Here is a 25,745-nt window from a genome sequence, read left to right as displayed (position 1 = left end):
CCACCTAACGCACATTGCATTTCCAGCATGCATTCACATGCATTTTCAGCACAATTCTATCCTATTGCCGTGGCCTTCACTCACCTTTCCAACTTTCCAACCTTTCCACATGTTATTTCAGCCACACCCCTCCATAATCATTCACATCCTTGCCTTGCACATGCTCTCCCATTTTCAGATTGAAGCCACATCCATTTCTAGCACCAAACACCACTCATTGCCGTGTATCCCAATCCCATTCCAGCATGCATTCACATGCAATTCCAGCATGCATTCACATGCATTTTCAGCTACATATTCACCCACTTTGCACTTTAATCATTCAACACATGCATTCACACACCAACAACCATTATATGCCGTGCAATCCCATTACCTTTCCAGCTTCCTTATACAATTCCAGCATGCATTCACATACAAAACAGCACCATTCACACTTGTGCCGAGCAATTCAACTACCTTTCCAGCTTTCCCATTCATTTCCAGCTCCAACTCTTCATCATTGCAGCCACAAACACCTTAAACAAACAGCCATTCACATCTCCACTCCTCCTATAAATACCCTTGCATTCCATTCACCAAAGCATCTCATTTCATTCCTCATTTCATACACAACACACCACAAACACACCATTTCCCAAACCTTTGCCGTGCATATCCTTCCATTTCTGTGCAGTTTTTCTCCTCCATTGCAGCCACTATCCAACCACTTCCCATCCCTCCAAAACACTTCACACCATCACACAACCTATCCTTAGACCTTGTGCTACAACAACGAGGAAGAGAAGAGTGCCTAAACGTTCATACAATTCAAGTTTGAGTTGTTGGAATGTTTAGGCGTTTCTTTGATTTCAATGTTTAATTTCAATTCTCTTTGTTTTGTAAGTATGAGGAACTAAACCCCCCTTAGCTAGGGGGTGATTCGAAATATATGTTTATGCTTGCAATATGATTTGATTACTTTTAATTACGTTTCATAAGTTGTGAATTCAATTTGTTTAACTATTTGATTGATATCCTATTTATGTATGTTTATTAAGAATGAACGCTTAATTTTTATGCATGAATATGACGCTAGAATATAAGTGAGTTTCACGTAATAGTTATGAACTTATATTCACAAGTAGTGGAGGTTGCTTATAAACAATCGCGTTAAACAAATTCTTGGCATAAGTTTCATGCAATCATAGTAACGAATGCCTCGTCAACACTTATAGTTTTCATGTTGCTTAATGATTCTTGCTTGTATCTCTATTATGCAATTCATGTAGGGAACTTGTGAGGAATGCTTTGGATTGTCGTATGCAATCATCCAATTCATTAACTTAAGGAAAACTTGACGGTTAATTTAAGCGGACCTAATTAACCCGGGGCGTTGAGAATTCATGGTTTATTGAAAAGCAATTAGAAATCGTTTTGTATGCAAGTATAACATGTATAGAGATGAACCCCTTAGCTAGCTTCCCATCCATTCATTTCCGTCAAATCCATATTTACAATTTGTTTTGTTTCCAAGTATCCATTTTAGTTTAAATTCGTCCAAATCCAATTCCCCCCTATTTCGTTGAAGTCTTAGTCTTAATCTTTCTTATTTTTAGTTTTGCTTTCTTCGAGCATTAAATAGTGTTTTATATTGTGTTTTTACGTTTTTAAGTCAAATCCAAGTGATTAACAATCCCTCCTAATCCCCGGTCCAGAACGATCCCTACTTATACACTTCACTACAATTGACAAAAAGAGGGTTTAATTTGTGTGCGCATAATTCTCGCATCAGGAGTGTAATAAGTATGGAGTTGTATTCAACAATATTTTCACTTTCCCAACCGACCATCACTAGCAAGTAGGGGTGGGTATAAAACCGTAGAACAAAGAAACCGAACAGAGCCAAGATTCAAAAACCTAAACCTAAACCCTTATGTCGGCACACCTCCACCTGCCCCTCCCCCTCTTGCCAGAGACTTGCTCACGGTAGTTTGTTGTTTTACAAGTTACTCAGATTTGTGCATCTCCACCATTTGCTATTGTGCGCAAATTTGGTTCCAATAGATACCACTAAATTTCCATGGACTTACTGATATTCCTAATTTGATACCATTAGATTTTTAATTGGTATTTTTAAACTCTTAAAAAAAATTATTAGACTGCTTTATTAGTCAGCAAAAAATAGTACAAAGGATGGCAGTTATTTGTACACAAATATTAGTTACTCAAGCTACATGTGTAAAAAGACACGTTGCCTGATTACCATCAAGGGGCAAATATAATAAAGATGCCAAGAATCAACAACCCTAACTATATACAAAAACAATTAAAAAAAAAAAAAAAAAACAGAGGCTGCAAGCAGAGCGTTGTGTGGTAATGATGTGGGCCTAAATAAAAAAAATTCCTGAAGAAAACCACGTGGAATAAAACTTCCGAAAAGGGAAAAAAGGGCACCTCACAGGACAACAATACAATAGGAGACCACTCTAAAAATATCTCCCATGTCTTCTAAAAACGAGGTTGCCTCGTCCACAAGCTTCAGAAACCGAAACCAACTTGGAACCCTCTACACCATCGCTGACAAACCCTAGAATCCTACATGGCCAACCTGCTTAAACGCATCCGAACTGTCAACCTTGGATCCAATACTCCTAAACCCCCGAACACCCAAAAGTTGATCCACATTTAGTTTGTACAAATGATCACGAGATCTCATATGTTGGAAACATTCAATCTGAAATTTTGCTGATCTATGGCTGGCAATTAATAGAGGGGAATCAATTTACAATTTAGGTAAAATACAAAATACAAAATAAGCAAATACAATCGCATGGGGATTGAACACCTAAAACATGCAGATGCAACTTGCTGCTCATTACGGTCGCAAAAAATACAAATCCTGTCTTTCGGCCATGCAAATAATTAGTGGGCACTCTCTGATACCCAACCTGAGACCATACTTTCGTCCACAGGTTTTGGACCGCCGCAAGACCTTGACACAGATTCGAAAAGTTTTTCAATCTCCGGTGCACATCTGATGAATGCTCGGTTCCAGAACTGGTATCTCGGATTCTGAAAAATAATTAAATAGCGATTTTGAATAAATTTGCAGACTGCCAAACTGACTTTCTTTTGATTTATCGTTTTGGAAGGACAGGAAGTTACCTTGATAAGCTCAATGAAGGTAATCAGAAGACCCCATGGATGAGGTCGGTTAACAATCAGACGTTCCAACAATACCCTTGTGATTTGCTCCTGGATAATTTCATGCTGAAGTAAAAAAACGTCGACAGTTAGAAGATGCAGCTCAATCTTAATCGATGTTCCAAAAACATGCGTTAGAATAAATAAATTCTCCCATCAACAAAAAGAATAGACGACTATCATAGATCAAATGTGAAGCATCTACGTTGTCTCACCTGGTTTGAATCGGCAAACAAGTACAGAACAATGAAGGAAAAGTAATGGGTATGGGTGTTTGGATATCGCAGTTGGTTCGCAATCGCATTTAGGAAAAGGTAGCGCCCTTCAGTATCTAGGTCCACTATCAGAGTCTGAAAAATATCCAAAGCAGCACCCACCAAATAGACAGCCAATGGAACAGTTTGGGTAGATTGGGCTTGAGGCGTTCTAGCCTGAAGCTGCTGGATAGCCTGTAAAATGAAACCCAAAATATAAGCACCCAACTGTCCGTTCTACTCAAGTCAAGACCATCTCTTATTACAGATATAGTCATGAAGGTCTTCAGATCGGATATGTCCCCACTTCATCCTTATTCCCACTTTGTGAAGCACAACAGTCATAATTAACTAGAATGTGGAAATCAAGAAATCTTGCAAACAATTAGTGAATTTTTTAGGAGTGAACACCTTATCGAAAGCAATGGATTACATGTAAGCTTCAATACCACATAACAAGTACTGATGATAAACAAAAAAGCATTAGAACAGTTGGATCTCACAGCAAAATCCAGCATAAGAAAAAGTACCTGCATCCCAACATAAAGCACAAGGGAGTTGATCAGGGGTACATTGTAACGGGTACCAGCTGAGGCAGCTTCGCTTGGTAAAAGGAGCAACTTTTGCTTCAGTTCAGTCAGAAATGAAGAACCCTGTTGCCTTGTCTGCAAAGTATTTTGAAACAATGTTTAAGCATGATAAAATATTTTAACAGGAAAACCACGGTGTAATCTAGAAAACTGACGACGAAGAGTTTAGGCAGAAGACTAACAAAAGGGAAAATTTGGGATGATCAAGTGGTCCAAGTACAAAATGGGAGCATTCATGCATTGCTATAGGTAATTTATCATGTTTGATTAGATTATTCCATGATACTTAATTTAGCATTGTCAATTTGTCCCTACTAAGCTGTTAAAGCTCACTGCTCTATTGTTGTGCAGGTTTACGAACTAGATAGTGAAAAAGATAGGCGGGATGAGATTGTACTATATGTAAGGCTAGAATTTGTTTATTTATTTTGTCTCTGTAAAGATTCTTGATTCTTTTATGAGAGGAATTTATTTTTCACCCAGTTTCTATTTTTTTATTCATTATTTAATTTTTAGCTCATGCACCCAGCGCAGGGTTATTTTTCCACCAACTCTGAGTCTGGGGTGTGACAGACAGGTTGGTTAAGTGGGCATTTAGATCTGGATTCAAATAATCAACATGGCTATTAGGTCATGTTTAATGTTCACTTTTCCTCCACTTTCATACTCATTTTACATTTCTTTAAATATTAAAGATCTATAATAGAGAATAGAAAGGCGGCACCAGAAGGCAAATCAAGAATGTCCACATAAGAATGTCAAACCAAATTAGCAGATGAAGAATGAAATAGTATAAGATTCCTGCCAAAAAGTCCGCATACCTTGAGGTATTCATCCACATCAGCTTTCATCTGCTTCACTTTTAGAGCTGCATCAACCTCAGAGAGAATACGTGGAGACTGACTGATTTCAGCAAGTAAATCAATCTGCATATATACCGACAAGTCCCATATATACCGACAAGTCCCCACCAGATCAGTTTTCATAACCTAACAATGTTACAAAATACAAAGTAAATATGCAAGATCATCAGCCACCTTTAAGTTGGGAGTAGATGGATCTGGTAGCCTCATATTACGGGGAAACGCACTGAGGATGATATTTCGCATTTGAATGCAGCTTGGAGGAATTACATCACAGAACGTAAAATGATAATCACAAAGGAACTCCGGAAAGTCATGGAGCAGCACTAGCAGCACCCTAAGTGTGCCTTTATACAGGAAATGAACCTGCATAGATAAAAATATAAGAAAATCCTATGAGACAGATAGTAAGCTGTAAACAATGAAATCCAACATAGAAAAGAGGCAGACCGGGACTCCAAGTTCAGCATTCCTCAAAAATGGCTCCATGAATTGAAACAAATGTACCAGCAAACGTTGGATATAGGGCCAACCCTTCTGGCCATTTCCAGCAAGCATTTTTGGCATGAAACTCCTATGACTCACCAACTCAAGCCATGCAAAGCTGATAAAAAAAAATCTCAAAATTGGAATGCACGCGGTTCCAAGGAATATTAAGATCACAAAGTCTATTACATAAATCCTCGTATCTAACTTGTGTACACCACGACTGAACTAAATGTTTACAAACAAGAATGTTACACAAGCAATAGAGGAAAGAACAAAGAGAATAAGGTAATTGTAGTACAATTTTACCATATTCTCAGCTATCTATACAAACAAGAATGTGAATAAACAAAGTCGATATTAATCTTATAATTTTACCCTATTTTCAGTTATGAAACCAAAATTGAGGAAAAGACGGTAGATAACAAAGTTTTGCAATTTCTATATACGGATCAACAAGAGACACCCATGGACTAGTTACAAGGGACAGTCCAAAATTAACTCGACGGCCAATCCCCAATTAAATAAAATTCCAACAGTGCCATCCAATCATAATCAATGTATTAAAAGGCGAAGGCGTAGGCGAGGCGTTCCATGGATAGCCCCGCCTAGGCGTGAGGCAGACCTAAAATTTTATATACATAATACAATACTTGTAAAACAAATTAATCAACTTCAACAATCAAACAAGTAGCCAAACTATCAGTGACCAATTAAAATTAGAATACTAAAATACTTACTTGGTGGTGTGGAGAATTTTGAAACAAATTGAGGTATGAGATTGGAGTAAAATTGAAATATAGGATTGGGATTGAGAATTTAAAGTGAGGGATTGGGTGATATAGAGAATCGTGCACTGGGTATTGGGTGGGGAAGGAGGAGGAGAACTCCTGTGATTGGGTTGCTTGTTGCTGATATATGGGGACCAAATGTTCTTATATTAAAAAAAAATAAAAATAAAAAAATAAAAAATAAAAAGACTTGGTCAAAACAACGTCATTTTGCGCCAAGTCATTAAAAACATTAAAAGGCTTGGCTAAAATGGCGTTGTTTAAGGCCAAGTTTTTCATAAAAAAAATAAAAAAATAAAAAAACAACCATTCTTCTTCGCGCGGTCATCTTCTTCATGAAGACGCTGCTGCAACCCAGAAACAGAACCAGGTTTCCAGAAAACTTCAAATTTCAAGCAAGATTTGGGTCGCTGAAGGGTACTGGGAACGCCCAATCAAACACCTCAGGCGTGCCCAGGCACGCTCCGACGAAGCCTAGGCGAGTTTCCGCCCACTCCTAGAAAACAGAGGTGAAATTGCTGCCGCCCCGCCTCCAAGGCCGCCTAGGCGCGGCCCGAGGTAGAGTTTTTTAAAACACTGATCATAATCAGTAACAGCCTAGAAGTTCATAATCACAAAACCAAAAAACATATATATACCACTTCAACAATATAAGCTACAATTCCTTATCATAACAACTCACATTTCATTTCCTACCAATGAAGAAACAGTAAAGAATATGACTGACGCTAACCTGAATGTAGGAACCTTAAGGGGCTGCAAAGCATGAAATGCATTTGCAAATGCTGTCAATATCTGCAAAATAGATAACCAACATTAGTGATTCAACAGAGGCAAAAAGGACAAATCAAAGCCAAAAGAGACCCCAGAGGTCCAGACCTGAAAGTTAGCACCATCAATCACAGGATCCAAAGAACCAAGGTCTAGAAGCCAGTTAACAATCAATCTAAAATATGGTCTTGGGTTGAAAGATCCTTTTTTCTCCTCTGCATCCTTTTCAATGAATCTCACTGTGACTGCTAAAATCTGCCAAGAATCAAACAATCAGCCACAAGAGTTATTGACTAATAGAAAAAAAGATTCAATCAAACCAAAAATCACTTTGTGCTCACCTTAGACAAGAGAAATAGTTTATTTGATCCCTGCACCAACAGACAATCCATAGTTAAAATTAGGTCCAGGAATCATAAAGAGCATAAAACATATTCACAAAGGAATAATTACCTTCAAAATTAAGAAAACAAGTTTAGCATAGATATCAATAGCAAGGAAGGAGAAATTCGGCACTTGTTGAGGTGTTTGCAGTGTCCCTGGAATTGTCATCTCAGAAGATAGGCAATGTGCAACAGATAGCTCCTGAAAAGGATTAAAAGAAAATATGTTTTATATCACTAAGTATCATTCTGAAAGCAAACCAATTTAGGAATTGAGAACTCACTGTGAGGACACGGAAAAACCGGTCCGTCATATCATCCCCTTTTAGCAGACCATTTTGATGCAGCTGCAAGATAACATGGTTATTAGCTGCATCGTTTGCACCAGGAAGTTCACAAATCCGGTACCACTCTGCAAACAGCATGGACACCTACAAGATATCCAGAGAAGTCCAACCACTTAAGAGAAACATTGTATGTACCACTCCATATACAGATAAAACTCCATTTGTACTCACAAATTATCTAAGATCTCATTCATTTATCCACCTAAAATATAGATCCTCCCCCTCTTTTCAATTTCAAATGCTCAGTCTCCCAAGAATATGTATCAAGCAATAATGTGACAGACTATGTAAAAGGAAAAAAGCAACAGGAGAACAGCATTCCCACTCCCACAAAAAAAATTAAAATAATAATACAAGAAACATGCAAAAACAGGCATTCTTCTGTAAATATACATTGCAACTAATATTTCTATTTAATATCCTTATAATCTAACAAAGTGAGGCTTATGAATATAAATAATTGTGTACAGATACCTGCTCACGGAATCCAGGAGGATCTGGTTCGACAGACTCCACATTACTAAAGTCTTCCCTGCTCACCAGAGAGTGAACAGAAGCCTGTTACAACCAAAGCAAAATATCAATTACCGCTGGAAAAAATACACAGATAATAAAGAAATCTCCACCGACCTTTTTATCCTTAGATATTCTGCCCTTGTCCTCTTTTCCTACATTAATAGCAGACGGAGCACCCACTATAGAAGCAGGATACTTTACCATTTCAACCAGCTGCTGTAGCGACTCAGGAAATCCAGGCTTTGCAGCGAGCTGTGTATCAGCAGAAGAGGTAAACGGACAGTACTTCAAATAAACACGAACAATATATTTTTTCTTTTACACAAACCTTTGCCAATGCGTCAACAAGATTTTGAAGTTCTGATATAACTTTAGATTCTTCAATCACCAAAGATTGGAGAAGGGAAATTGAAAACTCAGTTGCAAGCTCTGCATATTTTAAGAAATTGGTGAGTTAAAACTCTAGTAATCAGTGATTCAGTATACAACACAGCCATTTAACTTACTATTTCTGCCCCCATCAATGAGTTTTGCCATTTGAACATTGTACTCTGCAAGATTTAGTAATTCACTGTGAATAAGGCCAACGGTAATATCTTTGTTAAACTTCCGCTCTTCATCAGAATAAATAACCTGCAAGAAGTTGCAAACCAACAGATTATAATGGGAAAACATGAAGGCCAGAAGCCTCAGAACAATATCTATAGCGATTTTGTAAGTTTCTAACTAATATGAAGGTGACATAATTATATATTCATAGTACCTACAAATGAAAACTCAGAAATTTATAAAGTTTCACTCAACTAGAAAACATAAAATGTGACCAAATATTTAAAGATCATCAAGGCAAACAAATTATAACAAGAAAATATGGTAACCCAATATGATCCCAAACATAAAACAATAAATAGATCAGTTTTAAAAGAAGATAAGAGGCTTTCCAGTCAACAATAGTGATCTCAGAACACAAGTACAATAGCGCATACCCAACTGGTGAGCTCCTTAACAACAAGCTTGCAAACATCACGAATAGCTGTCAGCATTGCAATATGAGCACTGACGTGAGTATGGTTCGATGCATTCTCGTATAAACCCTTGAAAACCTGTATCAAGATTAAAAACAAGCATCGGTTATCAGAGAGATAAATTTTCTTCCTAGGGTTAATTAAAGCAATTTCTTGACATCAACAGAGAAAACTCCAAGAGCATCCAAGTTAACTGCAGTGATTAACTATTCAAACAAATAAATAAAGCTTCACATGAAGGGTAGCACTGACCTTTTGAGCCACAGCCAAGGCAGCCTCATCTCGACTAACACATCTGAGTATAATCTCAGGAACTTCACCAATTACTCCCTGGATAGACATATAAGTCAAAGAACACTCAACTCGTGTGAAATATGTACGCCAATGTATGCATACATGTAAATATGTATAATGTATGTACGAGTACAGAAAGGAAAATACTACCAATCTAGTTCAAATTAGATGCATATTGAGAATATCTTTCAAGTTCACAATTTGGAGGCAGTATATAACACAAGGAAGAACGTATACGATACCTGAATTTCTGACTCTTTAGCATCGTTGGTTACCAAATCTTCAAGCTGAAAATATAAACAGAACTTATGTCAAGCTAAGAAAAGTTATACATTTTTATTAATTCATTAACACTCAAAATAAAAAAATGAACCAAAAAGACATCCATAAAGAATATATCAAGAATTCATTCCCTACATAAATAAGAACTAGACAGATATCAGAAAGTTCAGGTCTCAAAGAAAAGGCATATGAGAAAGAAAGGAGCCACATAGGTGCGATTTTCAACCTTCTGTGAAACAATCTGGTATTTATCCAATGCATCCCTTGTATTGAGAGAAGGTTCTGAGATGTTGCATGCCAGACGTTCAGTTGCAGTAGATGAAGGTAGCGGCTGTGAAGAAATTCCAGATTCCTAGAATCAAAATGCAAGTATGAGAAAATAACAAAAAATGCAACTTATGCATTGTACAATCATATAAAAACTTTCAACCTTTATAGCATCAGATGACTCTACTGACTGCAGCTCTGGGGCAGAAGCAGCAGAAAGAAATGAACCAATGACAGAATCATTCTCAGAACTATGCTGGGAAACACCATCACCCGCTCCAACACAAATAGAGGATGAACTGAAATATCACACCAAATTACAAACATTCAAGCAATTAATACTTCCAAGTATATAAACCAAAGAACTAACAAAATATAAAATCTAATAAAAAGAAACCTTGGATGCAGAGCTGGATTGGGTTCAACCGCCTCATCCAGTGGACGAGAAACAGCATCAAACTTGCTTCCAGGACCTGCTGAGTAGCCTGTGTTAAGTTGAACCGAGGCTGAACCAAATGTGCCATTTAGACCAGCACTTGCAGATGGAGCCGCAGTACCAGCAGGAAGAACATGTGAATTCTGGCTAGACTGGTTTTGCCAGGGAAGCCGCACAAAGTCCTACATGATAGAGGGGGTGTAAGAAGAAATACAATTACTAACCATTCATATAAGCACCAGACTATACTCACAAAAATAGCGATTACCTCATAAACTCGTTGTTGAGAAATGGACAAATGACCAGGTTTAGGGCGAAGGGACTCGGGCACACTGCCACTTTGTGTGTACATGTTAGCATCAAAAAATGTTGTACCTGCACCTTCCCTCTTCCTTCTTAATGACAGTTGTTGAGTTATTTCTCCATCAATTGTTTGTACCGCCTGCAAACAATTAGACAGTAGTTAACAAAAGGATATTTCAATTTCCACGTTTTTTTGTAAATATGAACGATTTTGTTTAATTATAAAATTATTAGTTACTATGTTTATCTAAATTGACTTTTTAATAATTCCCAAAGAAAACTTCCATAATTCTTAAAAATATTTCTCCCTTCCATTGGCCCAGAGAGTGGTGTGAAATGCTTTCAAACACAAATTAACCCAATACTGAGCAACAGAAAAATATTTGAATAGTGGTTTGACATCTTGCCACCATAATAAATCATCACATACAAAGCCAACACTAAACAAACAATAACACGGAATTCCATAGCATATATACTTATCTTATAAAGCATTCATTTATCAAACCAGACCTTATCAGTAGCAGCCTGTTCAATGATTGCACAGCCAAGATCCAGATTGTCATTAGTAACAAGTTGTACAGCATGTTCCAGATGATCATTTGGAATGTTTGATCCCTGAAGGGAATTTCGCAGCTGAGTTGATATTGAAGTACGCAAGGGTTCCTGCTTCAAGACAATGCAAACCGAAGATGAACACCAGGACATAAAAGGTCATTCACCAAAGTAAGGGCCCACCAAAGAAGTTTACAGCAGGGAAGAATACATCGTCAGAAAAATAATAGGAAAGTAGGAATTGTTCTTTGTATAAGAATATAAGAAGCATGACGTAGAATGCCAAAAGGTGTTACAAATGTGCCCAACTTATAACATGGGTAAAAATAACCTATAAAACAGGTAGGATACACACTAAATTTTACCAAAAGAATCCCAAGAAATTTACTGTAAGACGAAATACCTTGCAAGTTACATGAGCTAGACTTCCTGCCAAACTTGCAACCATCAAGTGAGCTGCATATAATATTCTTGTCTCATCGGATTCCATGGCATAATCCTGCCACCACAAGTAATTGAGATGTGGATGAATTAGTTTCTATTCTGTAGAACTTTTAGTCATGCACCCAAACCAAGCCTTCCCACGAATCTCACTACAGAAACGTAACCCCAAACACAACCCATAGCAACAATGCAAGGAATGAATATAGAGCAGGGTAAGAGAGATGAATAAGATCTACATTACAATTCTTATTTTTGACATCCAACATATAAAAATCATTTACAGCACAAATTTTCTCACAACTTGGTGCCTCACATGACATGGAAACATAGAGGTGAGGTAAGGTTTTCCCAAAGAGTTCGTTTATTGAAATTTTGATGTAGGAAGTGTGACACTAATCTTAACAATAAAGAAAAAAAAATCGAGTGAAAGAAACAAAAACACCTCTAAATGTTCTATTCAAGCCTGATGGGTGTATGAGACATATTGGAGTGGTACATGAACATCAATGTCAACTCTTGATTGAACTGACCTCAACCCCATTTATACAGACTAACGCATGAAGAGCAATGCAATGCGAACAAAATAGCAACCCCAAATGAAGACAAAAGAAAGTTATTAAACTAGGCCCACTACTCTTTACAGAACAGAAACATATACTTGGTACTAAAACATCAGCATATAAAAAGTGCTACCGCAACACGGATATCAATACAAGTAAGCACGCATGACAAGATGGACTAGATGAAAGGGATGCCATAAAAGCTATAATATGCAAAGGGGGCAAAGAGTCGGAGTCATCAAAGAGCAATACAGGACAAGAAATATTACACGAAGATGAGAAAATTTTAAATATAATACAGCATTAAAGATAAAACAATGGCTATCAGTAAGGAAAATTAAAACCTCAAAATATGAGTTAACTTACCTTTAAGACAAGTTCTTTAGTTGTCTGAGTAGCTATAGAAACACTGCGCTGAACGATACCAGATACTATCTCTTTGATAGCTCTGTCCATTGCAATCGGAACCACCCTGCAATATGTGAAAAGAAAAATAAGTGATTCTACCAAAGAACTGTGTAACATAATATGTAAGAAAGGAGTATCATAGAACCTCTGAAAATGCAAGTGCAATCCCAAAGCACCGAGTTTCGGGTTAATAACCACGTGAGTTGCAATATTAGATATTGGTGTGGGAACCTGCAAAATACCAGAGATCCAGCCAAGAAGAGGATCAGGGGACGAAAACTAACTAGAACATCTCAAACAAAAACATCTCACACGCACACAAACATCTCAAACAAAAACAAAACGTTGAACTGCATCTGACTAACAGAGAATGGTGACTGGGATGGAGTAGCTTGTAACAGTCCTTGAGCAGGAATCTGATCAGGCAACAGCTTTTCATCCTCAATTAAGGTGCCAGTTGAAATATGAACAGGGGGTGCATACTAAATAGATAATGCACCAAAATGTCAAGCTAATAAGAAAATGTGTCCCACAACTGATATCACCCAAAAGATTTGAATTCTTCAACAATTGGAAACAAACCTGAGATAGTAGATGTGTATGGCTTCCAGAATTAGATGGAGCAACCTCAACGGGTAGTTCAACCTGATTTAGTGGAGATAACATTCCGGATTTCACATCAGCAACCAACTGTGGTTGGGATGATCCAATATCTTTGTTAGAGAAATCAGGATTCCCTTCAAGTTCTCTGTTCCGGTCCTTGAGAAGAGAACATGGAGTTATCTCCTTCAAATCCACACCAAGATTCTTGAATAGAACCTGCAATTCCAAAATAATAAGGTATAAACATAAATGGTATAACAATACTACAGAAGTCAAGCTGTCTAGTAGCAAAACAAAAAAACAACAAACGATACCTCAATATCAAACTTCAGGTTCATTTTCAAGTTTGGCATTGAATATATCTCAGCAAGTAATCCAAGAATACCCATTGTCCAAGGATTTGGTGGCTGATATGCCAAGCTACTTTGGCATGGCTCCAGAATCTGCAGCAAAAGCGTAAGGTCTTCATACATCTTAGCTCAGAGAAAAAGAAAGCAAAACAACCATAACTATACCTTTGAAGTAAAGGGTATAACTGCAATCATCAACCCCTTTTCATATGCCTGCAGAGAGGAGGTAAAGGAGGGATCCATTAGCATAAACCAAATGATAACCATTTAATAGGTAGCACAAGTCTTATGCCACAGGTCAGGGAAAATAACATTGATCAAACTATTACCTCTATAATCAAAGATTTGGGATCTATTTCCCGAGCCCTTAAGACTTGATTCCTTCCAATTGTAAGCTTCCCAAGCCAACTGCCTAAATTTTTTAACAATGAACGCTCTTCTGAGCTTGATTTTATAAGCTCAGATCCAAGAAGAACCTGAGAGAATACGCAGGCATTAAATAATACTGCCACATAACCATACTCAAATGCGCAAATAGCACACACGTAAAACAAGAAACCTTGCACCAACCACAAAAGGAAAAGACAATAAGAAAAGACAAAAAAAAAAAAAACCTTGCAGTTCTCGTAAGTGGCTTGAACAATCTCCTTATTCAACCCCTTAGAATTAACTTTGTCCAGAAATTTCAGGTACAAATCATGAAAATTCGGCTCAATGCTTGCCCTGCCAAGAGGTTAGGTTGATGCACAAGTTAGGATAATCACCAAAGCAGAGACAATCTAAGTACAAAAAAGAAAAAAGGAAAATAAAAACTAAAATTATCTTTATATATCACAAGAAAGTGTCTCACCTTTTCATAACCATATACTGTGCAAACCAAGGATGGTACTGCTCTTTCATTATTTCAGCGAACTCCTTTGACTTAGCTTCAACATTGGCAACTGAAATATTATTAATTATAAATGATATCTTGTCCTGAATCTCTGATGCTGGAGCCTGTGCAAGAAAAAACACCCATAAGCATTAAACTCAGAATCTTATAATATAGACAGCCTGGATACTTCACCCAGAGACTGCAAAACTCTAACATAACATTAACTTCAGAAAATTAAGAACTTCTCAAAAACATAGGAGGATTATGCAGAATAAATATGAGATAATGAAAACAAAGAAACCTCTCTCTCTGTTCTATACTCCGTCAAGTCATAAACAAAAGATATATATGAGTACAGTAAGTAGCATCTTTGATGTTCATCGAAGTCAAGATGGGCAAAGCACAAATACTTATGCAAGGGAACAAAGGGTGAATAAGCGAAGCACCTTGTTAATAAAGAGGAAGTCCAATTTTTTAAACCAGAAATCAGATACAGATTTATCCAGTGATTGCTGAAAATATCTTGTTAAAGGATACACTGGACCCACAAATCAGATCCATTGCCTAATAGAGATACCACTCACATCACGCACACAGGCCAATCGGCACATGCTCATGAGAGCTAATATTAAGCAAGAAAATTCAAACTGGAGAACGAGAGAAAAGAAAACCAATAACAATATTAAGAATGGATAATTGCAGTATGGAAAACAAAATACCATCCCACTCGAGTCCCACATAGGCCAATCAGTCCATAAGAGCTGATATGAATACTGGTGTAAGAAGTTCACTTATCCAAATATAGTAATATCAAACAAGTATGGTAATAAGCTTTGTCAAACAGATACTACTATAGAAGCTAAAAAACAATTCAACCAAGTGAAGTTGCGTTCCACTTAAGTAATAGGAATCTGACTGCAATGATCCACGCCAGGCAGGTGACAATGAAGAACAGACATCAACAATTGCAGGAATTAGAGACCTATAAGATGGAACACAATACCTCGATGGGAGTATCTCTTTTCTCGGCAGCAGCAACTAATGTTTCAATATTCAAAGCAGAGCCAAACCCTGCATTCATATTGCATAGTTATTGTCACATACATCAAGATAATAAATATTTAATGAAAAATCAATGGCATGGAGATAAAGTTGAAAATTACTGGTAGAAGTAACTCCTCGAGAAGGACGAACAAAACCAGGGGAAGCAGAAGACAACATTACTGGAGCACTGAGTGCACTTTGTGACTGCAAGTTTCAGTAAAAAAAAAATGTAAGGGAATCAAAATTTCATGACATACTGAGCTGATAGCATCTAGTCCCAACCCCCCTTTTAGAAAAACAAAACAAGCATGCCTTCTGAATACTAGGAGGATCATCAACAGGACCAACCGAAGGTTGCACAGCAGAAGATAAAGGTGGCTTTATGTCATTTGATGAATTTGAGGCTTTATGATGGTCATCAAGAGAACTTTCATGTCTCTGTTGAAGCTGGAGTGGTGAAGAAAGTTGTTGCCCAGTATGTAAGATGGTAGAGCCATTTAACTGCAAAAATGATTTAGCATATAAGAAGAAATAGACAACAATAGAGTAGCTCTACCAATCCGCCTACACCACCTACCTCTACATTTCCTGGGGTACCTTGACTGGGACCATGGTGATGAGCAGCGGAAGCATGGTTACTTCCATCTGAGTCTAAATGGCCTAATGAAATCCTGGCAAGAGCCTGTTCAATGAAAGCCACAAGCTCTGAATGAGTACTCCGCAGATGGGATATTTGAAGAATATGATTACAATACTGAGGCCACTCAATCAGACGATCCACAAACTGCTCCAAGGCCTTAGTTCCGAACACAAACATCTGCAAGTACAGAGACAATCAGCAAATCATAATAGGAAAACATGATGAGTATTCAATGAGAAAAAGTACAAACTTTTGAATCCGCAGGCTTGCGCAATGCATCTAAAACACCACGCAGAGCGATCCCAAGAGTCAGATGAGTTACAAGCTGGTGTTTGATGACAGAGCCTGAAATATGATTATGAAAAATTGCTTACAAACATTGACAGTTGAAGTAAAGTACAAAACAGGCATACCCCAGAACAAATAATAGCATACTAAGACACATAATTAAATAAAAATAAAATAAAAGGTCTACAGAAGAAGCATATTCATAACAATTTTATAAAATATAAATAAATAATACATAAGGGAATGCACAGCGGAAAAGAACATCAAATTACCAACAAACTCAGATCTTATGATTTTCTCCACACATATACACAAGAATGCATAAAACAACCAAAATCACATCTAGTTAATTTATTAACAAGTGCATGCTCTGTTTCTTTGTTTGTTTGGATGAAAGTGCATGCTATAAATATGCCAAATAATGCTCATCAAGACCACAAAATATAAAACTACAAGATATAAAATATATATAAATAGTTTATTCTTACTGCTTCTCATACATCCACATACCAGAAAAATATACATATAGAAGCATGTGCCTACCTAAAAATAATCCTTCGTCTCAACCAAAATTATTTTACTGAACTCTGTTTTGCATTATTCTTTACAACACACAAACAAAAGTTCTAAGGCAAAGCTAGATATATGATTTGGACCTGCAAGTCATTGCCAGCAAAACTTGGAACAAAACTCACCAAACAGAACTGCGGCAATTTTGAGCTGTCTTTCAGGATACTTGGGGAAAAATCTATATTCTTCAAACAGATTTGCAATCATGCACTCAAAAATTGACTGTTCCCTGTCAATTCATGCAGCACGGGCTTCTTAATTAAATCTCAATTCAAAGATAGTATAAAGACTAGTGTCAGAAAATTCCAGTATGGAGTCTATATCCCTTCCCTTGACACACAGGAGAATATCAAGTGCCAAAATAAAACCAACCCCTTCTAAAGTAATCCCTTTATAATCTTTTACATCATGTTAAAAGTTTGAGTTCACATGTACCTTTTTACATAATATTACATCCGTATAGCATGTAAGCCTCTCAAACGTGAGCAAAGGGTTTGAGTTGAAGGTGGTTCAGAGTCTTGAGACATAATAAATAAATAAAAGTAGAAACTCAGAAGATACATGTTTAGATTCTTTTTGAAGTACATGATTCCTAACTCTTTGACTGATACATATTTAGATTCTTTTCAAAGTACATCCTGACTATGACTGACACCATAATAGTACTGTAAACGTTTAAAAAGATGAGAGAACATGTTGGAAATATTATTAAAGTAACCAGATGAAAAGGCTTTAACAGACATACCTTTTTATAGAAGATTCCTTGAATCGGGCAAGCATTTGGACCATTGAATCAATTGTCAACTGACCAGAAAACATTTGATGAAAGTAAGAGTTTGCTTCAGCTTCAATATCATCTGCATATCCATCGGTTGACTCTGTAGGGTCACCATTCTGCAGCCTTGGATTAGAATCCATAATTGTTACAGACAACCTTTCCAACTCATCAGTAAGTTGGCTAGAGGCAATCAAGCCAATATAAGCTTTAAGAACCTAAAATTAAATACAGATAATGAAATTATGCATGATACATGATGAGGCAACATCCAAGATAACATAATCACATGCCATGTTGTAAAACCTTCAAGAATATAGTAGCAGTGTCCACATAAATATTAGACACGGCACCAGAATGTTGGAAAGGTCTGGTGGAGAAATCCTGTGACCCACCGAATTGAATCTCCTTCAAGAACTTTATGCACTCCTGAAAATTTGCATTATAAAGCGGCTATATTCATGATTCTGATATTATTGTTTCTAAACTTTATAGAAGAGTTACATTACCTCAAAGAAAATATCCTTATGCGTATTCAAATTATTACTCAACCACTTCTCAAGGTCTACAAGCTCTTTTCTGGAAGCAAGGGCTGCCATTCTGATACTAAAAGAGGAAGGCATCATCTCTAGGACAGACGATAGAATCTACAAAACAAATAAGACATACCAGGGTAAATGGCAATTCCACTAAAATTAGGAAAAAAAGGACTACATATCCATATTACTTCTCAATTACGCAGAAACAAGTGCAACAGACAACTGGTGAGCAAGCAGCTTACCTTTAGCTCTTGACAGATATCCAATATTCTAGCTATGTTATCTGGATCACAATTGTGAGCATCCACTAATCCCCGCAGCACCAATGAGGTGTTAATATGCCAGAGGTGGTTAATTATGCCACTGCTCGTTGCATTTTTTACCATCATGGGGAAAACAGTATAAGACACTTCATATTGCAGCAGGTTATACACAGTCTGCAATTTCAAATGTAAAGTAATAAGAGAAAAGCTCTAGGAGAAACCGGTGGTTTAAAACAACAAAGCACAAAAAAAAAAATTCAGAGTGGTACATTTGTATGTGCCATCCCAAGAAGCAGGACTTCAGGACAGTGTTTAAGAGGATATTCAAGCATTGATCGAACAGCAAGAGCATGACCCCTCTCAGCTAGTAGACACAGTACATCCAAAAGGTCAAGACTCAACCATGCATGATTTGCATGTCCAAGTTGAAGCTTATGGCCATGCACTACATCAATATAGGCCTGAAAGGATGATAGACAATTCATAAAGGTCAAACAAATATAACATGAGGGAACAGAGAAAAAAGTTAATTGCTGGATAAATATTAGTTCATACCAGTTGCCTAACAGAGTGGGCAAAGGTAAACACTTCAGGTGGTGCTGATATAGCATGTTTAAGGAAGGATAACTGACCCTCGGTATTCTTCCAAACAGACCCGCAGATAACATGGAGGGGGATTGGATCCTGCACAGCTCAAGCCCGAGACCACAGATTGATAGACAGAAACATCACAATTTGCAAATTACTGATCTTATAAAAATGCAAGAATGCAAACCATACCTCACACACATGCTGATACACGGACATGAAAAAAGAGAAAGCCTCCTGATTAGGAATGTAGAATCCCTCATGATCCAAATTTTCAATAACTTGTATCCAGTTAGTGCCGGGAGCCTGTAATAAGCATGCTATATTAGAAAACAAAAGGGTTGCAGTTTCCTTCACCTCACAAGACTCACAACTCAAAAACGAAAAGGAAAGAAAAATTACAAAGTGTAAGAATATAATAAGTAAACTTACAAGTTGCTTGATTGTATCTACAAGGACATCAATATTCCAGGTGTTCAACATAGGCAGATCGGATAAAGTGCTGTTACCAAGCGCCAACCGGAACGTTGAAAATGTATTCTGATTGTCCTCAAGACCAACATGAGTAGAGGCAATCATGCCAAGGATTTTTGAAATAGTAATCTCAGTCAGAGGTAAGAAAAGAGATAAAATCTCGCTGCACTGAGATGAATCAACTGTGCATCCATAACCTAATTCCTTCATTATATCTCCCATGCTGATTTCCTTCTCCATTTCAGATAAAATAGCATCAAAATTATTTTCTCCATTTTCATGCAACAAATCCACATTGCTGCACAGAAGATAAATGCTATTGAGTTCAGGATGCATTCTGGCATGACAAAGAGAGAGAAAAACACAAGTAACAGAAAGACAATCAGAAAAATAACTCTACCTCAAAAAATTGGCATCACGGAGCTCATCTGAAAGCAATGGAGTTAAAACAGAAAAACTGTCATCTTTCAGCTGCAGTAAAGATAACATCTGCATAAAGGAATCGACATGCTTGGAAAGGCCCTCAGACCGCTGGAGGAACATAACAATGTTCTGAATTTGCTCAGATGAATTCCAAACAATAGGATTTTCACACAATTTCTGGATCTGAGCCATACAGAAGCTCTTGCCTGGAAACAAAAAGTAATCAGTTCTGTGTTTAAATAGGCTGCAAATGAAAAGATACTGGCACTGCAACAGAAATTTGTAGAGAAAAAATACATCAGCCAAACAATCCACAGTTTATCCAAGACTTTACCACATATCCTGGTGTCTAGGTTTTCAGAATCTGACAACGCAAGAGCAATGCCAGTTTTCTCAGATACAGACAGGTGTAATGCATTAGAGATATTCTCAAGAATTCCTTCACTAATCTCTGTATTTCTTAGGGACTGACAAAACACCGTACAGAAATTAGGTCTATCAAGGAGAGATTTGAAAATTGAGGCAAAAACCCGCTCCAATGCTGCGTTCTTTAACTCTGTTCTGTAATTAGTGAGATGATCCAGACAGGCCTGTAACAGCAAAATGCTTCCCTCAATTCCATATTCAATAAACTGCCATGAAACCACAGACAAAATCAGCAAGAGATCCAGTGAGAATCATGATTGATAAACTCCATACAAAAAACTGTTATTCCAGCCTACTAGTTTATCAGCAACATAAAAACGTTCAGACCTAGAAATAAATCATAATCTAATAACTCAAGATTTCAAAAGATTTACTCAAATTTTTAACCTTCGCCTCCAGCTTCAAAATAAACACTAACTTTCTATTGGCCATGTATAAGAGCTACAGCTGCTGCAAACTGTACTTCAAAAATAAAGCAAAGAGATCTCAAGAAAAACTAGTAAGTACTAATTTAGTGTGTGCTTCAACCATTCACTTAACCACAAAAACAAATATCTTATACCAAAAAAACCAAACAATGTTCAGGTTTCATATATTAAAGCTGTTAGCTGAAGACATTACCTTAAAATCGTCGTCCACAACCCAATACATGGCCGAGAAATGAATGAATACGATAATTTATCATGTAAATCCAATCCGCAAATATTTTACAACACAAAACCCAAAAAGGTATCAACGTTTCGCATGTTCCCCTTACTTAAACTTCCCCGCTTCTAATTCAACTCGTCATGGTCCGGAAACCCACTCAATAAACATACTTTTAAACAAAACTTTACTGCCGGGGTTGCAAAGTGTAGTAATATAAATTTACTGGCACAAACCGATGTGACAGATAAGGGGCAATGTCATGTCAGTTTGAGAAACACCAGCTGCCCCATCAGTTTGTAAATCAACTTTTGCGCAAATTTACGACGACAGAAAAAAAAACAGGTTTCTTCAGTTTCCACACTGCATTCAACCATCATACAGAGCCACACTACGGCGGCTCGCCTTCGAAAATATCAAAGGCTACGCTCACCGAGTGATCCAAATTAAACAACACAGCCATATTCCAATCATGTTTTCCGCCATTTCTCCTGATATTTGTTACTAAACTCCAGAAATGCAACTTAAACTCCACAAACGCAAATGAAGTTCGTCTTAATTCCACAATACACCAAAACATTACAGAAAATTAGGCTTCGAACTAAGTACGCAAACAAGGCGAATCAAACCCAAAAGGGAAAACAGAGGGGACAGTACCTGAGAGACCTCTCGAAGAATGGAGTCGGAGTTGGCGTCGTTGACGCCCTGGAGGAGAAAGCGAATCTGGCTGGCGGTGGCCAGCGTAAACTTCAGCATCGCGATGACGGAAGCTGGGGCTTGTTCAGAGAGAGAGACGAATGCGAAGAAGGGTAGTTTGGGAATACGGAGATATCGTCGACGGAAGAGAGAAGCGAGAAAGAGGGAGAGAGTTGTTGGCTTGGTGGCGTCTGATCTGAAATTTGAGTGTGGATTAATATAGTGGTAGCGGACACGAGGGTCCTTCCCCTCAGGTTCGACTCCATCACCTGCGGTTCTTTTTCCAATCGACTGGTGCTACCCTCTGGTGGCCCCACGTGTACTGGCCAAACAAAAATACAGAAAAATAAGAATAAAAACAAATGTGTTGCAATCCTATTAGATTAGGAATGTGGTTATGTAGTGTATCTAAGAATATCTTAGAATATTCTCTAGGATTATATATTATCCTATTTGTGTGTTTGTTGAACCAGACTGTCTCGGACTGAACTAGCTTCAGACACTAAGTTGGACTAGCTTAGAATAGACTAAACTGCACTACCTTAGTGAAGCGTTTGATGCAATATCGGACTAAGAAGCAGGATAATGAAAACAATATTGTCACCATTTTGATGTTTGCTCATACGAGGACTACATTATTGTTCTATTTTAATTGTTTTTTTTATTAAAGATATTATTAAAATTAATAATATTGGATGAGAGTGAGACTCAATAAAAATACAAAAACCAAATTTTCTTGCCAACAAAAGAAACATACATGATTCAAGAGTAGCATTGTTCCAAACATCAATATAACAAAGTGATCTCCCAACAATCGACAGGGTTCAGGATGCTTTTCTTAATTATTCATCTTTGGTTTAAAGTCGTAGATTAAAGTTAAAGGTGTTGGTTTATACTTGTATTTGAGTAGAACAAAAATTGATGCATGACAAGTTCAGTTTTTTACTCAATTGTGAAATAATTAATTGGAATTGCTTTTGTTTGTATAAGCCAATTTCAATCCATACCATGACAATTGCATTCAATCCCAAGACCACAATGATGTGAGGTACAATGAAAAATGGATAGCTGCGCATTTTGATCATTGCTACATTTGGATTCCTAGCACGTAAATTGACTTGCTCCAACTAGTTTGAAGAAAACTAGGAACAATATGCAAAAGAAAGAGATCATGAACAATTTATGCATTCCTAAGCTAGTAATAACAATAATCATGTGTATTGTTTTGTCTAATTAAGCGCATAAATACATATATATACTAGTAATTATACAACATTCTCTATTAACAATATGCAAAAGAAAAAGAGAAGCAATTACTTCATCATTTCATTTCATTGCACAAGTCAATCTTTGCCATTGACTAACTCTCTAAAACATCATTCATTAAACTTTCCTCCAAGATATTTTACAAAATGCTAGTTAACTATAGTATAGCATTCTAAAGTAGATCCCCATAATTTACAAAATGCTAGTTAACATTAGCCAAAATATTTCACAGTGCAAGGCTAAGTTAGAAGCCATAACCTAAGATTGTACGATTAACAAAATACATCCATGTCAAAAGGCACCACATAATATAATCATCCGCTTGCTTTGTCGCTGAAAAGCCTATGGACGAACACTTTCTTGAGTTCTAAATCTATTGACTTGAACAGTCCCACTTTTTGTGGTTTTTCCAAAATAAGAGTCAATCCAACAATTTGATCCGTAGGAGGAAAACCCATTGCTTTAAGTTCGTTACCTATGTCACTATAATCTGTAATACCTCGAACTATAGTTTCAGTTACCATTTGCATCCTTTTCCCACTTTCACCATAAAATTCTTTTAATCCATTGATAATTGCCTCGATTCCATCACTTGAACTTCCCATAGCTCTTTTTCTCCTTCTTTGGCTATTTCCAGATTGGTTGCTTTGTTGGCTTTGCTGGTTCATGGAGAAACATCATTTTCAGCTCCAATATCACTTGAATCAACTTGATTATGACTTTGTTCCTCCAACACTTCAGCAGGGGTTTCGACTACATTACCCGTAGCCCAATCCTTTCCAAATATATATGCAAATCTATCATACAGTGGAAAAGGTTTGCTTCTTCATCCATCGGCGTCTTCATTTTTCTAAGATTATATCAACATAACAATACTAAAATTCAGCATGCGTAACAAATATAGCTGCAAGAATATAACTAATTTGTAAATAAAATAGGATATGAACTTGCACATAAGTTTGCCATGCGTCATCACTGTCAACTTCAATGCACTTTTTGACATCATTCCATGAAAATCCAGTCATGTTTACCATTGCAAAGACCAAACTATATATTTTTTTCCATTTCTTTAACTTTGACTCAATATGTGGAGTTGCCTTTATATTTGAATTAAGACATAAAACATTGACAACTTTCGCTATTTCAATCAAAGTACCTTGTTTGAAAGCACCTGTGTCACATCATTGTCTCCGAGCAACAAAATCCTCAAGAACGGATAGTAATGCTTCTTCCTCAAATGCTTCCCATTTATGCCTCCTTCCTTTTGGCTCTTGAGCAGCATTTAAATTATTGTCGTTATCTATACCTAAACAAAAAATATTTGAATGTACTAAAGTACAATACAAAGAATCAATTTGCATAATATCTAATCAATTTGCATACCATCCAATCAATAAATCAAATTACATTTAATGATGAGCAATCTAATAATTTTATAATATCCAACATATGCATGATAAAAAAGAAAACTAAAATAAGATGTTATCATTAACACATAGTGCTAGTTCAATTGCTGGTTCCTAATTGCTCTCCACTCATTATACATTTCCTGAGCCATGGCATTCCTCTTTGCAGTCCACTGGTAAGATGTTCCAACACTGCCAACATATTCACCCATTTTTATTATTGGCAAATTCTCCATTGGATCTATAGACATCTCTTGCCTAATAAGATTGTGTAATAGGCAACAAGTGGTAATTATTCGACCTTGTGTCCTTATCAGATGGAAAGATGGACTCCTTAGTATCGCCCACCTTCCTTTTAGCGAGCTAAAACAGTGTTCAATTACATTCCTTGCCTTAGAATGCTTCATGTTAAAATATTCTTCCTTATTGGAAGTTGTTTGTCCCTCCCATTCAGATAAATGATAAAGTATTCCTTTATAGGGTGCAAGGAATCCTTCACCATTTGTATAACCACCATCTACAAGGTAATAATAACCTAATAATAAAAAATTAAAAAAGACCTTATTAGCATTTTGCAGTTCACAAACAAAACTCGACCTAACTTACAAATTTGAGACTAACTAATAGTCGTACTTGTTGGTACTTTTAAACCATTAGGCCTAGTAATTGCATCATGTAGCACTTTAGAGTCTGATGTGGAGCCCTCCTACCCTAAAAACACATATATGAACTGCATATCCCTTGAACACACACTTAACACATTAGTTACGACTCGACCCTTTCTTGTTCGATATCTAGGCTTGTCAACTTTAGGTGCATGCACATCAATGTGCTTTCCATCTAATGCTCCAAGCAATTCTAAACAAAAAATAAGCTTTTGTGAATTTATATAAAGGGAATCTCTAGTTAAAGCTTAGGGAAAATTGAAAAAGAAAACTATCAACATACCTTAAAACACTGCCACCTATGATCTGTATAATCAATACGCACAGGCTGAGGGACGTTTAGTAGGAGACCTTGTAATCGCATAATTCCTTGCAATACACTATTGAAATACCTACTTATAGTCTCTCATGACCTATAAAATCTACCACCAATACTACGATTCTTAGTC

General features: G+C 36.9%; 1 protein-coding gene across 8 annotated transcripts; it reads right to left on the bottom strand.

Annotated features, from left to right (window-relative positions):
• Window positions 1-2,699: 2,699 nt before the first annotated feature.
• Window positions 2,700-22,089, bottom strand: LOC103928608 (CCR4-NOT transcription complex subunit 1). 8 transcript variants are annotated; one of them, XM_048575972.1, is made up of 51 exons: window positions 21,921-22,088; window positions 20,527-20,824; window positions 20,170-20,398; window positions 19,728-20,067; window positions 19,488-19,601; window positions 19,263-19,391; window positions 18,977-19,168; window positions 18,687-18,881; window positions 18,415-18,552; window positions 18,212-18,334; window positions 17,876-18,123; window positions 17,256-17,359; window positions 16,523-16,617; window positions 16,210-16,449; window positions 15,945-16,133; window positions 15,752-15,836; window positions 15,592-15,659; window positions 14,565-14,710; window positions 14,329-14,437; window positions 14,044-14,190; window positions 13,880-13,927; window positions 13,679-13,807; window positions 13,344-13,580; window positions 13,127-13,243; window positions 12,907-12,992; window positions 12,720-12,825; window positions 11,753-11,848; window positions 11,308-11,460; window positions 10,760-10,933; window positions 10,453-10,673; window positions 10,219-10,354; window positions 10,015-10,140; window positions 9,749-9,793; window positions 9,465-9,542; window positions 9,174-9,290; window positions 8,694-8,820; window positions 8,516-8,616; window positions 8,302-8,439; window positions 8,146-8,229; window positions 7,609-7,755; window positions 7,395-7,526; window positions 7,283-7,312; window positions 7,050-7,196; window positions 6,904-6,965; window positions 5,344-5,497; window positions 5,068-5,259; window positions 4,852-4,956; window positions 3,971-4,105; window positions 3,402-3,635; window positions 3,148-3,252; window positions 2,700-3,054 (listed from the first exon to the last, which is right to left on the bottom strand). In XM_048575972.1, exons 1-51 carry the CDS (start codon window positions 22,017-22,019, stop codon window positions 2,905-2,907), a joined length of 7,200 nt encoding a protein of 2,399 aa, XP_048431929.1. In that variant the 5' UTR covers window positions 22,020-22,088; the 3' UTR covers window positions 2,700-2,904. The 8 variants fall into 8 exon arrangements, with proteins under 8 accessions (XP_048431929.1, XP_048431933.1, XP_048431930.1 ...); XM_048575976.1 differs by having other exon boundaries at window positions 7,609-7,671; XM_048575973.1 differs by having other exon boundaries at window positions 10,015-10,119.
• Between the last annotated feature and the right edge of the window lie 3,656 nt (window positions 22,090-25,745).

This window comes from the organism of the source record quoted next, unplaced genomic scaffold (assembly GCF_019419815.1).
Source record: "Pyrus x bretschneideri cultivar Hongxiangsu unplaced genomic scaffold, Pyrus_bretschneideri_v1 Contig82, whole genome shotgun sequence".
In the NCBI taxonomy this organism is placed as follows: Eukaryota; Viridiplantae; Streptophyta; class Magnoliopsida; order Rosales; family Rosaceae; genus Pyrus; species Pyrus x bretschneideri.
Note: the sequence above shows the minus strand (reverse complement) of the source record. Positions and strands in the feature narration are given on the sequence as shown.

Excerpts from the sequence above, each read along its gene's own strand:
- LOC103928608 (XM_048575972.1), bottom strand. The coding sequence starts at position 22,019 with ATGCTGAAGTTTACGCTGGCCACCGCCAGCCAGATTCGCTTTCTCCTC. Across the intron at positions 15,660-15,751 it reads TCGAGGAGTTACTTCTACCA|GGTTTGGCTCTGCTTTGAAT; the intron begins GTAATTTTCAAC and ends ATATGAATGCAG. Across the intron at positions 12,826-12,906 it reads TTGCACTTGCATTTTCAGAG|GGTGGTTCCGATTGCAATGG; the intron begins GTTCTATGATAC and ends CACATATTGCAG.